Source organism: Silurus meridionalis, chromosome 9 (assembly GCF_014805685.1).
Source record: "Silurus meridionalis isolate SWU-2019-XX chromosome 9, ASM1480568v1, whole genome shotgun sequence".
In the NCBI taxonomy this organism is placed as follows: domain Eukaryota; kingdom Metazoa; phylum Chordata; class Actinopteri; order Siluriformes; family Siluridae; genus Silurus; species Silurus meridionalis.
This window is the reverse complement of record NC_060892.1, coordinates 21770693-21787805: the sequence shown is the minus strand read 5'-3', so window position 1 is coordinate 21787805 and position 17113 is coordinate 21770693. Positions and strand designations below refer to the sequence as shown.

Below are 17113 nucleotides of genomic sequence, written 5' to 3'. Positions count from 1 at the left end.
ATTTTATTTTATTTTATTTTATTTTATTTTAGCAAGATTGATGTTCGGCTCACTCAGGCTGTCAGGCCTCTGCCATTTTGATTGCACTTGGCCCATAAATCAATCAAGATATGACAAGTGGCTGTCAGAGAAGGTTTAGTTACACAAGGACTTGAAGCAGTAATGAATAAACCTGGATAAATCAAATACAGTCTTTTCTACACTATATTATGTTATAAAAGACATCTTATTTGTGTTTGTTGCATGTTCAACTGAAATGTTTAGATTTCAGGAAAACATTTATTATGTTTTTTCTTTGTGCTGTTAGCATTGAGAATATATTAAATGATAAATACTGTCCTCGATTTTCATGAGAAGCTTCGGAGATGTCAGTAAGGATTGACAAATTACAAACATCGGCCGTATTGTTTTTGCTACAAAACAAACAATTTTCAAGGAGAAAAACTCATGCACACATTGAATGCAGGTTAAAAAGCGAGTGTTAAAACAAGTAAAATGCATATGCACAAGGTAGATTGATCTGAAATAAGGAGTAAAGATCTTCCTTGTCTTCTTTTTTGTTGTAGGTCATGATTTCTGCGCAGAGGGGGTTCTCTGTGGAGAAAACTCTGTTTGCAAAAATCGGAATAACAAAGCAGAGTGCGAATGCAAGAGTGGCTACATGTCTATACACGGAGATTCAACCTACTGTGAAGGTAAGATAGATTTTGTATGTGTGTGTTTGTGTGCTTTATTTCACAAGGGATATAGCTGCTGGGAATGGCAGTTATCTGTGAACAAAATTGGCAATTATCTTAAAAAAAAAAAAAGGTTTTCACTTTTGACCAAGAAAATTGTTTTTCAGCAGTATTTCAAATGTTGTGGGAAAATGACAGTGGGACCTGAAAACGATGGTTTGATTGCAGTGCTGTCACAACAAAACAGTGTTCAAATATGAAACACTTGTTGGTGATGACTCTGGAAAGATACTGCATCCAGTGTTACTGTATTTTTTATCATAATAAAATTTTACTCTAAGCTCTTCAACTTTACGCTGTCTAGTTAACTGAACTTTGCAGACATGTTTCTCCGAACTTGAAGCTAAATTAAGGAAGACTGCTGTCTTAAAGCTTTTTCAATATTGGTTAGATTTTAAGTTTCTAATTCCTGTTCATGTCTCTTCACAATTTCCTACTTTGTAGCTCTATTTCAGATGACACATTGTGTTCAATACATCCAAAAATGCATATGATTTTGCATATGATAGTTTTTCTTTTTTCAAATTTGTTCAGAATTATGAATCAAGTTCGAAACATGAGTTGAGTGTATTGTTACTGGTGGTATAATTAGGATTTGTGGAATTGTTAAAAGGCATTAAAATATTTACAACTGCATCAGTGTTAACATATGCCTCCAAACAAAGCCACATCTACTACCCAAACCTGGTGGGAAACTATGTGCTGAGAAAGAAATTGTTTTTACTTCAAGATGGCCACTGCCACGTTTAAGCTCCATCCTGACAGTATGCCTGCCAGGAATGTATTGAACAAGGAGCAGGAGGTACTGAATCACTGGTAAGACATAAATCATGATTTAAGCATAATATTTGTACAGTTCTATACTTGGGCCTACTGTATAAGATTTGCTTGCTTGTTCAGTTCATTTGACTCACTATGACACCAAACACTTTTGTGTAGCGGGAACATTATTCACATCAATTTTATCTGAACTGCCGTGTGTTTTGTTTGAATTACTTTATTCGCTTCTATCATTTTTACTTGAATGTAATATAAGTGAAGGTTGTCGGATTTGGGACATATCAGATTTTTATCAGTGAAAACATTTTCAGTCTGGGGATGCAAAATCCAATTTGTAGTGCATTTTGAAGGGCATTATAGCCATATTTGTTTTCGACACTACCCTCTCTGAGCTTCTGTGTGTCTTAATAAAGAACTTTTTTTTTTTTTGTTTTATGTGTGGCCAGTTCAAGCTTGGTTGGCTTCCTAAGGCAGTTAAAGTGTTTATTTCTTCCAAAATCACTGCTGCTGCTTTAGACAGCTTTTGAGGTTAACATGGTAAAGGGGTAAAATTAATTTAGCCTAATAGGAGTAAGCTTGATAAGTCTCCACTTGAGCCACAGCTGTGTCAGAGAAGCTCAAGGAATCCTGACAGAGCAAATAGTTTAAAACCGAGTATCTACAAACTGCTCCTTCATGTCAAATATTTCATAAATGTTAAAATGCAATATATGTAACTGTTACACAAATACCTTCACATTTGTTATTCTTTTTATATGTTTATTTGACATTAGGTTCTTTCAAAATGTAATTATCATTTAAACACTGTAACAAAGCACACAATTAACATTTGTTAATAATCAAAACTATTGTGTTTTTCATTAGTATTTTATTTTATTTTTCATGGAAAAGGTGAAATTAAAAAATACATGTAAGTTGTGAGGTGGAGAAACAAATTTAGCTTACACCCATTGTTTTAAAGTCACAACAGTGGCATTATAAGCTCAAAATATAATATAGTCAGGGCATTTAACAGCACTTCAATATATGCATGATGCAGACATATTACTAATCACATTTTCATTTCACTTACTTGAATGTTGATTTATCCAGTCAAGTTAAACAAGATGATGTGCTTCAAGGAAAGTTCACAGGTTTTGTAAGATGGCCAGGTGAACATTGCACTTATTTACAAAATCTATCGACCAATAGCATTCAAAGGAACACTACATCCTTGTAGTTCAGTTATTGTGTAAATGTGGTCTTACAGAAAACATCTGCAGGTTTAATTTAGTAGCACTAAAAGTGATGTTGTAATATTACAACAGCGGGCTTTACAGAAGTAAAAGAAACACAGGATCCAGGACTTGCATTTAGCATACTACATCTGTATGATGAAGTAATAAAAAAACCCTGATGAATATGCATTTACAGTGTATTAAACATGATTATGGCAATGGATCCCTCAAGCTCACAAGACTTTTCTAAGTTGGATGCAAGTAAAAAAAAAGAAAAAAAATACTTTATCCTGTTTAGAATGTTGGTGCATAGCCCAGTACAAACCCCAGAAGGTAAAGTAAAAAAAATAAAAATAAAAATAAACCTATGACTATAAAAAAATGACTTAGTCGACTGTGTTTCTGCAAAAGCTGAAATATTTAGCTGCAAATCAAGTACACAGGCAAACAGAGTTCAGAAACAGGTGAGATAAACAGTATCATGTTTTTTTAATAGCTTGATAAAATTGGACCCAATTGCTGGTGTAAAGACCACATTGAAATATTTCTCAAAGTAGAAATTTTGACACACTGTGTTATCCTGTAACTTTTGTCCTTATCTTTTATTGCCCAACAATTGAGTTGTATTAATTTCCGATACAACTCTATGTGAGATGAGTAGGTTACATTATTGAGAGTTTGAAGTTCTCATCAGGGCTAATTTTATTGAAATTGTAAACATGCAAACTGTCAAGAAGACATTATGTTGGATACGGCACCTATAAAATAGTGAATACAATCATAAGAAACAACCTTGAAGGCACTTTATCTGTGTGAAGCTGGTTTGAGACAATTTAAGCTGCTTTGAGTCCATTGCTAATAGTGCTATACAAATAAAAACACATTGAATTCATTTTAATTGGGTATTAGTTCATAAGGTCAAGTGTCGCTGTTAGTGGGTGAGGTGGCATTTAAAATGAAAAGGATTTCAGCGTGCTGCACTTTATTTGCATTGATGTATTTCCACATCAATAGAATCAAGAGTAACATTCTGTAACTCGTAGTAAAAGGTTGATGGCAAAAAAAGAAAAGAGGTTGTCACTGCTGGGCCCTTGAGCCAGGCATGTAACCCTCAAGTGCTAATAGATAATTGTAGGTCGAAGTAGGTTGTATAAGGGCGTCTGCTAAATGCTGCAAAAGCCATTGTCCTTGAAATCTTTTTTTTCTAAACTGCGATTCGCGCTGGATCTCCGCAATGGTGTCAAAACGGTGACCTTTGAGCTGGATCTTCAGCTTTGGAAAAATTGTTGATGTAAAACTTTGGACAAGTCTTTTTTTTGTGCGTCAGTTTGTGACTGTCCTGCAGTCTGACGTTATGACAACTGAGATTGTACAGTGTAATATAGGGATCATGTTCGTACAGTCTGACAAGCAACAATTGCAAAGGACTATTAAAAATGCCACTGTGTGTGCCTTGAACAATGTAAATATAAAGATCTGAATTTCATGTGCCTGGTGTGCTAATTGAAGTTCTGAGTATGTCTGAGTAAAAGGACATATCTTCTGTAAATATGACTCCAAATTTAAAAGCATTGTTTTACCTTTCTTCTTGGCTAAAAATACAAAATTACTTGCTTTTTGCTGCACTTAAAGAAATGATTTATGAGTAGTTTATTTAAATAATTGGTTCAATTCAGTGTAGCATTCTTCTGCTCATAATACCTGTGAAAGGAAAGGGTTTTCTATTGTTACAGACACACAGTAAGAGTGCCCTTACTCCACACACTGTCTTGGCAGAACCGTGGTGTCGGTTTTCATTTAACACATTTATGTATTCACTTCAAAGTAGTGAGGAACTGCATGTTTTTCTGCAATGCAGTGGCGTAGAAAGTATGTTTAATTGCACAATAATACGCAAGTGTGATAGCAAAGGAACAGCACTTCCTTACTGCAAAACGCTGTCAATCATAACTCTTCTCTATGTGTAGACTCTTAATCAGTATTAAGTTGTGTCAAGTCAAATCAAGTTTATTTCTATAGTGCTTTTCACAACAGACATTGTCTCAAAGCAGCTTTACAGAATTTTGAAAGTTAAGGTAAATGGTTTGTATTTATCCCTGATGAGCAGCCATGGAGACTGTGGCAAGGAAAAACTCCCTTAGATGTTATGAGGAAGAAACCTTGAGAGGAACCAGACTCAAAAGGGGAACCCATCCTCATTTGGGTGACATCAAGAGTGTGATTATAGTCTTTAAACCATCTTGCCATCTCGGGGAGTTTTTCCTTGCCACAGTTGCTCATCAGGGACAAACATACTTACAAAGAACATATTTATGTTTAATCACCACATTATCTGTGTAAAGCTGCTTTGAGACAATGTTCATTGTTAAAAGCGCTATACAAATAAAAATGAATTGAATTGAATTGAATTAAACAATACAGAACACTGGAGAGTGAGAACTAACATGAGCACTGGAATGTAAGATTATGAGTTATGTTCTTTCTACAGTCTTTTACAGTCATTTGTGGTTATAAAACTAGGAGCTACTGAGCAACTCATAAAATAGCTCAACATTTGCAATCATCATAGCGCCAACACCAGCTTCTCCATGCCAGAGCCTTTAAACACTCAAGGAGGACCAGTGTCCAAACTCCACATGAAGTGGGATCCAATTGGCACTGGTACGTCTCTAGATGGTTCGGGATGGGTCGGCATCTACTTATTTAAAGGTTCACAATCTTCATGAGGTGGCACAACCTCAGGCTGCCTTGGGATAGGTAGAGAAAGAGAAGCAGTGGAGAGGAATTAGCGTAGCTGCTGTTCATGATATTAACAACAAAAGTTGATCATGTGCATTTGATCAGATTTAATGGAGCACAAGGTTATGATATGTGCCTTTTGTTATGTGTAGGTCTTGCAAAAAGATACGTTTTTAATCTGCACTTAAACTGGGAGAATGTGTCTGAGCCCCGAACACTGTCAGGAAGACTATTCCGAAGTTTAGGAGCTAAATGTGAGAATGCTCTACCACCTTTAGTGGACTTTGCTATTCTAGAAACTAATAGAAGTGCAGAGTTTTGAGATCTCAGGGAGCGTGACGGATTGTAATGTGTTAGAAGACTGGAAAGATACTTGGTAGCCAAACCATTTAGTGTTTTGTAAGTAGGTAGCAGTAGTTTGTAGTCGATTCGAAACTTAACAGGTAGCCAGTGTAGGGATGACAAGATTGGGGTTATATGATCATATTTTCTCGACCTTGTGAGGCTGCTGCATTCTGGACTCACTGTAGCTTTTTTATTAATGATGCAGGACAACCACCTAGTAATGTGTGTGTGAACAGTCATTCATATATACAGTGAGGTATATATGCAAGTTCTCCCACTTAGAAATCATGGAGGGGTCTGAAATTGTCATCGTAGGTGCAGAGACATAATCTAAAAAAAAAATCCAGAAATCACAATGTATGATTTTTTAACTATTTATTTGTATGATACAGCTGCAAATAAGTATTTGAACACCTGAGAAAGTCAATGTTAATATTTGGTACAGTAGCCTTTGTTTGCAATTACAGAGGTCATACATTTCCTGTAGTTTTTCATCAGGTTTGCACACACTGCAGGATGGATTTTGGCCCACTCCTCCACACAGATCTTCTCTAGATCAGTCAGGTTTCTGGCCTGTCGCTGAGAAACACGGAGTTTGATCTCCCTCCAAAGATTCTCTATTGGGTTTAGGTCTGGAGACTGGCTAGGCCACACCAGAACCTTGATATGCTTCTTACAGAGCCACTCCTTGGTTAACCTGACTGTGTGCTTCGGATCTTTGTCATGTTGTAAGACCCAGCCTCGACCCATCTTCAATGCTCTAACTGAGGGAAGGAGGTTGTTCCCCAAAATCTCGCAATACATGGCCCCGGTCATCCTCTCTTTAATACAGTGCAGTCGCCCTGTCCCATGTGCAGAAAAACACCCCAAAGCATGATGCTACCACCCCATGCTTCACAGTAGGGATGGTGTTCTTGGGATGGTACTCATCATTCTTCTTCCTCCAAACATGTTTTATATATATATATATATATATATATATATATATATATATATATATATATATATATATATATATATATATATATATTGAAACTATAGTCAAAGTTTGTATATATAGACGTGTTGGTAATCTGCTTATTGTAACATTTTATTTATTTTCATCACTAGAATACGATAGTGTTAATGATTACATCAGCAGAGCAGACTAATGGTATACAGTGTTTTTTGGGGTGTTTTATGTTGGACCATCCACAGAAGCAAAGATATAGTAAAGTCGCCACGAAATGAAGTGCAACAATGACGTGCAGAAGCTTCACCAGGATGAATCATGTTGGTCTGGGTGACGAGATGAGTTGCAGCAGTAGCAGTAGAAGCGTGTCAGGATCAGGATCAGACTCCGACATCTTTTCAGGCAGCAGGAGCACACGTACATCTCAACACTGTCGAACTCTTTAAGCCCAGAAATGGTGTCTTGTGTGTCAGGTGCAGAGAGACTTCATCACAGCAGAGCCCAACAGACAGAGTCAGATTTTCAGGTGCAATTAGAGTGCAGTGTCCAAGGAAAAGCTTTTGTGCTGTACTCGAAGCTGTCAGGTGCCTGAACCCACGGCAGAGTGTGATTCTCACCTCGTATACAAATACATCTATTTACATCTTTAAAGGGAATGCTGTTGAGGGTTGAAAAACAGTGTACTAACAGTTTCTCCATTGTTTTATGATTAATTTTTGAAATTCAGCTTCAGTTGTGATATTCAGCAGGACCTTCATGGTAGCCTTCATTCTGCCACTTCTTATGAAAGGGAATCATTTCCAAAAACACTGTTATCGAAGTAGACAGGACTCGAGAAAACATGACTTGATTCTTTTTCATCTTTTTAATTTGATTTAATCTTAAGATTCAAAAGGAATTTGAATTGTAAGGCTGTAGATGTACAGGATCTAGCTGAAGAGAGATCGTTGATGGAGGGTAAATGTAGGATAGACATTTGTAAAGCCTGAGTTTCAAATGATGTCCAAGAAGATATGTCAGAACAGCTGGCAAGAATGTTCTCGGCGATCTCAGGGGTTTGATCGATCAACTTTAACACTCCAGGATTGGACCAGATCATTGAGTCCGGTGATTTGTAATGAAGGAAGAATAAAAGTTAGGTGTGTATGATATATATTGTGTACAATAATATTGTAATTGTTGTTTTAACGCCGTGCGATTTAATATTTTTAAATATATTGTAAAATCCCAAAAAACACACCTACAAAGTGTATGCATACATTACTTGAAGTCTAGTAGATGAGACTTCTGTAGATGCACATTTAGAGTGTGTTCTTTTACTGCATGATTCAGTAATTAAAACAATTTCACTTTTAAAGTATATTTCAATTTTTGTAAATAATCTCTATCAATCTGATATTGAAGCAATACATGTTCCTCTGAGCTACACTGAAGTGTGTAAATACATCTAAATGCCAATTTAGAAGCAGTTTTGGTTTCCTCTACAGGTGAAACATGAATTTTGTTGATACTGATTTCATTTGCTTAATAGCCAAAATTTCCTATTATTTCAATTGACTTATTAAATTTAATAATTTGACTAAAAAGATAATGCACACTTACATAAATAGTAAAGGTAAAGGAAAAATAAATGCCCATTATTGGTAAAAATCTTTTTCTTCTTATTGGAAATGATTAATCTCTGTCATTGCTGTGAACTGACCACACAGAATACGAAGAATATGGATCTGGTGAAAAGGTGATTCTGTGTCAACAAACATGTAAAGGAGGATGAGGACAGAAAACCTGTATAAAATCACTGTGACTGCAATGAGGCTAGATCTCGATAGAAGGCATGGGGTTTGTAAGCAGTCAGATTGGCAATCAATAAGGATTTTGTTTAAAGATATGAACAGCTGTATGAAAACTGCATATTTCAGGGTGTTGAATAAGATTTAGAGGAGAGAAACGGGTCTGGAATTATATTCAGTCAAGTGTGGGCATCTTAAACAGAAGTCTGAATCCTGCAACGATGAAGAAGGAAGGTAGCAAGACAGTTAATATTGATTTATTGATCATAACTGATTGCTAACGGGAGCTGGAGATTGGCGAAGTGTGGATGGTAATTGGGTCGAGCGAGCAAGTCAGGAGGTGATTTATAATTATCAGGATAATGACTTTCTTCTCTTCTTGAGGTCTAAAGGGTGCTTGAATAGCATGTTGTTTCATGAGGAAGACTGAATATGTGGGAGGGGGGCAGGATACGAGAGTAAAGGATGCAAGGTAGATAACCATTATGTGTGTCAGAGATGCATGTTTTTATTTTGAAATGAAAGAAGATTGCTTTTGCTATAGGAACAAAGGAGGAAAAAGAGACACGTGGCATTCAGTAATTATCGAGATTTTCTCATTTTCTCTCAGCGCTCGAAAGCATTGTTCTTTTATACTTGAAAATGTCAGAAAGCTAGGGGCTGAAAAAAAGGTTTGCGTGGAGTTAAGAGAGAAGATGCAGCCCATAGTGTGGAGGGAGCTGTGCAATAGTTAGAAACCATCTTTGTTTTTGAGCAAAGTAAAAGAGAACAAAGATGATTACAGGGTCTTAAAGTCTGGTAGAGGTGGAGTTGTGTTGAGGACCAATGGAACACAAAATGACACAAAGAAATGTTCTAAGGAGTTACAGGTAATGGCATAAATCCTTACATATGATGTCATCAATGAGGACATGTTAATACATTTCCTCATTGTCCTAATACAAAGGGCAGGAAGAAAAGAAGAATGCTGTGTCCAGGGAGAGACGAGAAGCAAACGTGTCCACTAAAAGTATTATTCTACTATTATGGCATAGAGTGATTTATAGCCAAGATTTTTTTCCATTCTCATAGAGAAAAAATGAAGAAAAAAAGCACATTTCCCAAAGCGCTTTTAACATCTTTGAGCACATGGAAAAGGTCATATGTTTAGACGCAACTTAATTAAGGAAGAAAAAAGACTCTGACCTCTGCTTTCTCGCTCTGGTGTTAAAGGATGTGAGTTTTAAAACTCTTACTCTTCTTCAAGATTAACAATAGTACTTATTAACGTATAATTATTAATAGCAAGCTGGTGAACAAAAAAACCTTAACTTACTCTTACCAGTTCTATGTTCTTTTATTTGTCCTACTAAGTCACATGTATGTCGATTGTCTTGCATTCTTTTCTTGCTTTGTTCTTTTTTATCTCTTGCCAATTGACATGAACGCATGCAGAATTTAAATTAACCGGTGCATATCCGAGACTTGCTGATAACAGTGATTTACTAAAACACACACGTGCATCACATGTGTGCACTGCCCTTTGGCTCAATTTGCTTTTGTTTGATCAGCTGTAAAACATGGATTTTATTTTTTTTGCATTAATTGATAACTTAAAAGGGGAACCGAAGACGTAAAAAGGTCAATATGGCGTAAATTTGGAACTATTTATATATATATATATATATATATATATATATATATATATATATATATATATATATATATATATATACAGTGAAACCCACTTATCTCGACCTCGGTTAACTCGACAACCCTATTAAGTCGACGTTTTTGAAGTGGAACCGCCAAATTCTCACTTTGTCTTAGCATTTTTTTATCGGTTATGTCGACTTTTTTATGTTGCCGAACTCTAATATCTCGAGCACAAGGGGGGGAAAATTTGCCATTTAACGTCGGTTATCTCGATCAGCGCTGTGCAGCCGCAGAAGCCTTACAGATGCTACAGGTGTGTATACTGGTGAATCTCTGCTGTTAGTTAGTGCACATATGCCTTTTGTTGTTAAATGTTATGCGATGAACAGGAGGCGAAAGCCGCGCTTGGTAGGAGCGCGGTGCGGAACGTGGGATGCAAAAGCAAAAGCATAGAATGAACACCGGCAGGATCGGGGGGGAATCTGCGATGCGCTTTGGGAAGAAAAGCGCAGCCGTTGAGAGAGTGCCGGTGGGAAGGCACGTACCGGGATACGCATAAGTGATAACAACGACCACCGTGAACCAACATATACCAACAATAACGGACGGTGAGAGTGTGGAAATTTAAATAGGAGCTGGTGATGATGCTAAACGAGCACCATATGTGCGCGATTGAAGCCGGGAGCTTCAGAGAAAGCGGCCGAGAAAGCACCTGCCGAAGGGGGCGTGGCAGGTGGATTCCTGACAGTTAACAAACATGTATGTACATTTTTATAGCATGCCTTCATCAACCAAATCGCGGCAACGCTGTTGTGTAAAAAAAACCTCCAAAAACACGTGCATGCACATTCTCATTTATTAACGCACATCATGTACATAAAGAAATTTCAAGCACGTTAATATACTGCCGCCATTTGGATTTTCGTTTATCTCGATATATATATATATATATATATATCTGTATATACGGTTGGTGTTGATGAAGGGGGCATGCATGTTGTCTCACTGAGAACGGAACACTTTTTTATTTAGAATTAAATGTCGCTTCATGACAATTAAACACAGGATGTAAATTTACAAAAAGGCCTAGTTATTATTAATATCAGAGATTAGCGATATGTGTTAAAAACAAGAAAACCAACAGCAACAGCAAATACTGCAGAAATGCAGATAAGAAAAGCACAGCACTTAAAAATACAATTAAAATACAAATGGCAGCATAGTTGGAAAAAATAGACCCAAGTGAATTCAGCAAGGAAAATAACTAGCTGTTGGGTTTTCCTATCTGTTAATTTGCTTAATGTGAATTTTGAAATGCCACATAAAATCCCTAAATAAGTAATAACTGCCAAAATATTTTACAAAATCTACTAAAGATGCAACCCAATTTGAATATATTAATCCTTATAACTTAAGAGCCTGGTTTAACTACAGGTAGTCCCTGAATTAAAATCCCTAAATTTACGATGACGACAGCGATATGACAAATTTGTAAAAATAATTTTACGTTTCTCACAGCAGGAAAACATAACACCATATATGCAGTACAATACATTGGGAAGTACGGAGAGACGTTTGTTCGCAGTCCAGTTGTTTTAAAAGCCCAATTTTAGTTCTTGTCTCTGTCCATTTTATTGACATCCCCAGACACTTTTTTTATCAGGACACATGAATAACAATGAACGTCAGCCGGCTCTGAGTTTGTACTAAAACTGTTACTGAGAAAGCTATCAGGCTATTAATCAAAAGATAAACAACACCTTGTTTGTCACCTGCTTGTTTAATCCAGACCACATGTTTCACAGCTAACACAGTGAATGAAACACACACACATACACATTCAGAGAAAAAACTAATACACCAGATGGAATAAATAGTTTGAAATGTGTGAATCTATGCAAAATATGCAAATGAAACAGAATAGTTTCCAATTGAAGAAAACACATACAGCATTTCACTAACGTAAGCTCAATCCTTTACCCTTTAATCATCCCATACTTTCTGAAAGCCATGTAGTTCCTGCATTTCTAAAACGACAGAGCAGATGCTTTCTTTCTTGTAGAAAGGAAAGAAAGAGAATCAGAGAAGCAAGTACAGCTTTAGATATTCAAGCGATGAGTAACAAAAAATCTTTCCTGTGGGATCTGGGATCTGTCTTCTGGAGGATCTACATGCTTCTTTAATTCAACTGTTTTTTGCTGTTTGGCTTTACCCGATGTCAAGCTCGTCACGGGATATAAATAGAGGAGCATCTCTTTCCTGCGCTTGTCTTTTCGATTTGAATTTATTTTATTTTTTTATAAGAAGAAGCAGGACAGTTTCATCAGCTGTGAAACCAAACTGCATTTCCATGACTGTCTATTGTGCAATTATGCAAAACTGAGGGTTGGCTTTTTAGATTCATTTCTCATTGCAGTTAAATTCAGAAATGTGATTTGATCAAGTCAGTTTGTTGCTATAGTAACAGCGAGGTCAGAGGACCCATATAGTCTGATACTGCTTATTAATGGATGAAAAAAAGGTTTAACAAAATTAACACATAATCATTGCGATGATTTTTCTGAAATGTTTATTTAATATTCATGGAAGAAATCTCCAGTGTTGGCATTTTGTAACAGTCACAGAGGCAACTTTTACTGCTATACATGTGTAAAAGTGACATTCATTAATGAGTTAAACATCATTCATTACAGTTCCATTATTGTTAAGGTGTGCAGTGAAAAAAAACATAAAACCATATTTTGTGCATGAATTACCTCGTCCCAATACTTATTTAGTGATGTATTACAAGGAATTGTGAAAATCCTCAGCATTTGTATTCGGTCTGCTTTGCCTAGAAACGTTTCCCATCTATAGACAACATTTATTTGATATAACAGCGTAGACAGTCAGCAGTGTTCTAAAAGTCGGCACCCTGTCATCTTTTTATGCCTCTCTGTTTGGCTTGCCAGCTGTGAAAGCTTAACCTGATTAGTGTGACAATTCAGCTGTGGACACTGGACACACATGATGTCCATCCTGACATTGTCACATGTCTCATTGGATTCATGGTGATGGTGATGGTGATGGTTTCTACAGCAGTCTTGCAATAAAAAATGTTCGAAAGAAAAAGCAAGCAAGAAAACATTTTTTTTTTTTTTTTTATAGTCTGGAATGCATGATTACATTTCATTATATATATGAACATATTTTATTGGATCTATTTTATAATGCTTGTGAATAATTTCAGGGGTGTATTGAAGCTTGAGCTTTTAAAGAAGCTTTTATTCAGTTGCAAAAGGAAAATGTATAAATAGAAATAGAAATTGAAAAAAAAAAGAAGTTTAAGATGGAGAGGAAAAAAGTTAAATTTAGTAATATTGCATGAATATTAAGTAAGAGCTTCTGTAATATCATTTGATGCTAAAACACCTTCTACCTGCAGACTGCAATCTCAAAATATGTATGCTGTATTGTTTTTATAAAGCAAAATTCATATACGTTGTAAAGATACACAGCCTTGTAAAGAAAAACTATAAAGTGTCTGAGAGGCATCTTGTTTATATAAGCCATGAATGATCATTATCATCATCAGCAGCACTTTTCACTTTGATTGTTTGTGTCCTGTCCTGTCCTGTACTAACAACCAGATATGGAAATTGTCAGCTAGGAAAAACAACAGCAGCTAAAACATTGAAAAGCCCCAAAACATCAGTTAGTAACATAAACCACAACCTCAACTGTGAAGGTATCACTTATTAACATTTTCAGGAGCAGAAATATAAAATGGTGGGATATATTAGGCAGCAAGTGAATTTTGTCCTAAACAATGATGATGTTAGCAGGAAAAATAGGCAACCATAAAGATTTGAGCGAGTTTGACAAGGGTGAAATTGTGATGGATAGACGACTGGGTCAGAACATCTCCAAAACTGCAGCTCTTGTGGGCTGTTCCCAGTCTGCAGTGGTCAGAATCTGTGTGGTCCAAGAAACGAACAGTGGCGAACCAGTGACAGGATCATGGGTGACCATAGCTAATTGATGCATGTGGTGAGCAAAGGTTGGTCTGTGTGGTCTGATCCAACAGACCCGCAACTGTAGCTCAAATTGCTAAAGAAGTTAATGCCATTAATGCCCATTACTAGCCTGGTGTTTATAATGTTAAGCCTGGTCAGTATACATCTAATTGTTAAACCTAGATGTCTTTAGTTTATAGTAAAAAAAAGATTTGCATTGCTGCTCTAAAACTTTTGGCGGATTTTTGTGTAAATAGTCAAGTTTCAAGTCAAGTAAAGTTTATTTCTATAACGCTTTTCACAGTGGACATTGTCTCAAAGCAGCTTTACAGAATTTAAGCGTTAAGGTGAGTAATTTGTATTTATTACTGATGAGCAAGCCATGACGACTGTGGCAAGGAAAAACTCCCAAAGATGTTATGAGGAAGAAACCTTGAGAGAAACCAGACTCAAAAGGAAACACATCCTAGTTCGGGTGATATCAAGACTGTGATTTCTTCTTCTTCTTTCGACTTCTCCCATTACGGGTTGCCACAGCGGATCATCCTTCTCCATACCCCTCTGTCCTGTACATCTGCCTCTTTCACCCCAACCACCTGCATGTTCCCTCACCACATCCATAAGCCTCCTCTTTTCCTCCCTCCTGGTGGCTCCATCCTCAGCATTCTCCTACCGATATACCCCATGTCCCTCCTCTGCACATGTCCAAACTATCTCAATCGAGCCTCCCTCACCTTGTCTCCAAAATGTCCTACATGCTCTGTCCCTCGTTTCTAATCCTATCCTAATCATATCCTCGGAGCATGATGGATTGTAACATGTTTGAAGACTGGATAAATACATAGGAGCTAAACCATGTAGGACTTTGTAGGTAAGCAACAAAAGTTTGTAGTCTTTTCAATACTTAACAGCTAACCAGTGTACGGATAATAAGATTGGGGTTATATGGTCATATTTTCTTGACCTTGTGAGAACTTTGGCTGCTGCATTCTGGACTAACTGTAGCTTGTTTATTAATAAAGCAGGACATCCACCTAGTAATGCATTACAATAGTCCAGTCTGGAGGTCATGAATGCATGGAGGAGCTTTGCTGCATTAGCTTAGCAATATTTCTAAGGTGGAAGAAAGCTGTTTATGTAATATGGTTGATATGATTTTCAAAAGACAAGTTGCTGTCTAAAATAAGTGTTTTTTAAGTGTTCTAAAAGTCGTCACCCTGTCATCGTTTTATGCCTCTCTGTTTGGCTTGCCAGCTGTGAAAGCTTAACCTGATTAGTGTGACAATTCAGCTGTGGACACTGGACACACATGATGTTCATCCTGACATTGTATGTGTATTTGCTTGTTCTGCTGAGCCGATCAAGTCACATGTCTCATTGGATTCATGGTGATGGTAATGGTGATGGTTTCTACAGCAGTCTTGCAATAAAAAATGTTCAAAAGATAAAGCAAGCAAGAAAACATTTATTTATTTTTATAGTCTGGAATGTATGATTACATTTCATTATATATATGAACATATTTTATTAGATCTATTTTATAATGCTTGTGAATAATTTCAGGGGTGTATTGAATGCGGCTTTTAAATAAGCTTTTATTTAGTTGCAAAAGGAAAACATATAAATAAAAATTGAAATTTAAAAAAAAAAACAAGTTTAAGATGGAGAGGAAAAAAGTAAAATTGAGTAGTATTGCATGAATATTAAAAAAAGAGCTTCTGTAATATAATTTTATGCTGAAACGCCTTCTACCTGCAGACTGCAATCTCAAAATATGTATGCTGTATTGTTTCTATAAAGCAAAATTCATATACTAAAGAAAAACTATAAAGTGTCTGAGAGGCATCTTGTATATATAAGCCATGAATGATCATTATCATCATCAGCAGCACTTTCCAGTTTGATTTGATCCTGTCCTGTCCTGTCCTGTACTAACAACCGGAAATATAGAGGCTATAACACAATATGCAAGACACTGATCCATAGTATACATTCAAAGAACTGATTAGAATTCTTAAACGAATACAGAGATGAAACACAAACATTATTGAGCCAATTAACCTCTAACAAAATGGTTGGATATATTAGGCAGCAAGTGAATTTTGTCCTAAACGATGATGTGTTAGCAGGAAAAATAGGCAACCATAAAGATTTGAGCGAGTTTGACAAGGGTGAAATTGTGATGGATAGACGACTGGGTTAGAACATCTCCAAAACTGCAGCTCTTGTGGGCTGTTTCCAGTCTGCAGTGATCAGTATCTGTGTGGTCCAAGAAACGAACAGGGTCATAGGTGGCCATGGATAATTGATGCATGTGGTGAGCAAAGGTTGGTCTGTGTGGTCTGATCCAACAGACCAGCAACTGTAGCTTAAATTGCTAAAGAAGTTAACGCCATTAATGCCCATTAATGGGATTGGGACTGTTTTGGCAGCAAAAGGGGGCCAGGTCTTTTACTGTTGAACTTTTATTTACAGTACATGCTTCTAAACGCAGGTTAAAATTATGGAGCTTTTGTCTACTGGTTTTTTGGCGGATGAGCAAAATCTCTGTCTTATCAGAATTTAATAATAGAAAGTTATGAGTCATCTAATCTTTTAATTCTCTAACTCGAATTGCGTCTGGTTTTGAGAAGATATAATGCTGGGTGTCATCAGCATAGCAGTGGAAGCTAACAAAATAATTCTAATAATGTTTCCCAAGGGAAGCATGTATATTGTGAAAAGCAGGGGTCCTAGAACAGAACCTTGTGGCACCCCATAGTTTACTTGCATTAACCTGGATAGTTCTCTGTTTAAGTCTACAAAATGGTAAAGATCAGACAGGTAGGATTTAAAGTAGCTTAATGCCTGTCCCTGAATGCCGATGTAATTTTGTAAGTGACCCAGGAGAAAGTCATGATCTATAGTGTCGAATGCAGCACTA

At 36.6% G+C, this 17113-nt stretch overlaps 1 protein-coding gene across 2 annotated transcripts in view; it reads left to right on the top strand.

Moving 5' to 3' along the window:
* Positions 1-17113, top strand: part of LOC124391167 (protein kinase C-binding protein NELL1-like) — a 263303-nt gene that overhangs the window by 120975 nt on the left and 125215 nt on the right. For both annotated transcript variants that reach the window (XM_046857567.1, XM_046857566.1), the window contains exon 12: positions 567-695. In XM_046857567.1, coding sequence (XP_046713523.1) covers positions 567-695 — 129 coding nt within the window. The remainder of the gene's footprint in view (positions 1-566; positions 696-17113) is intronic.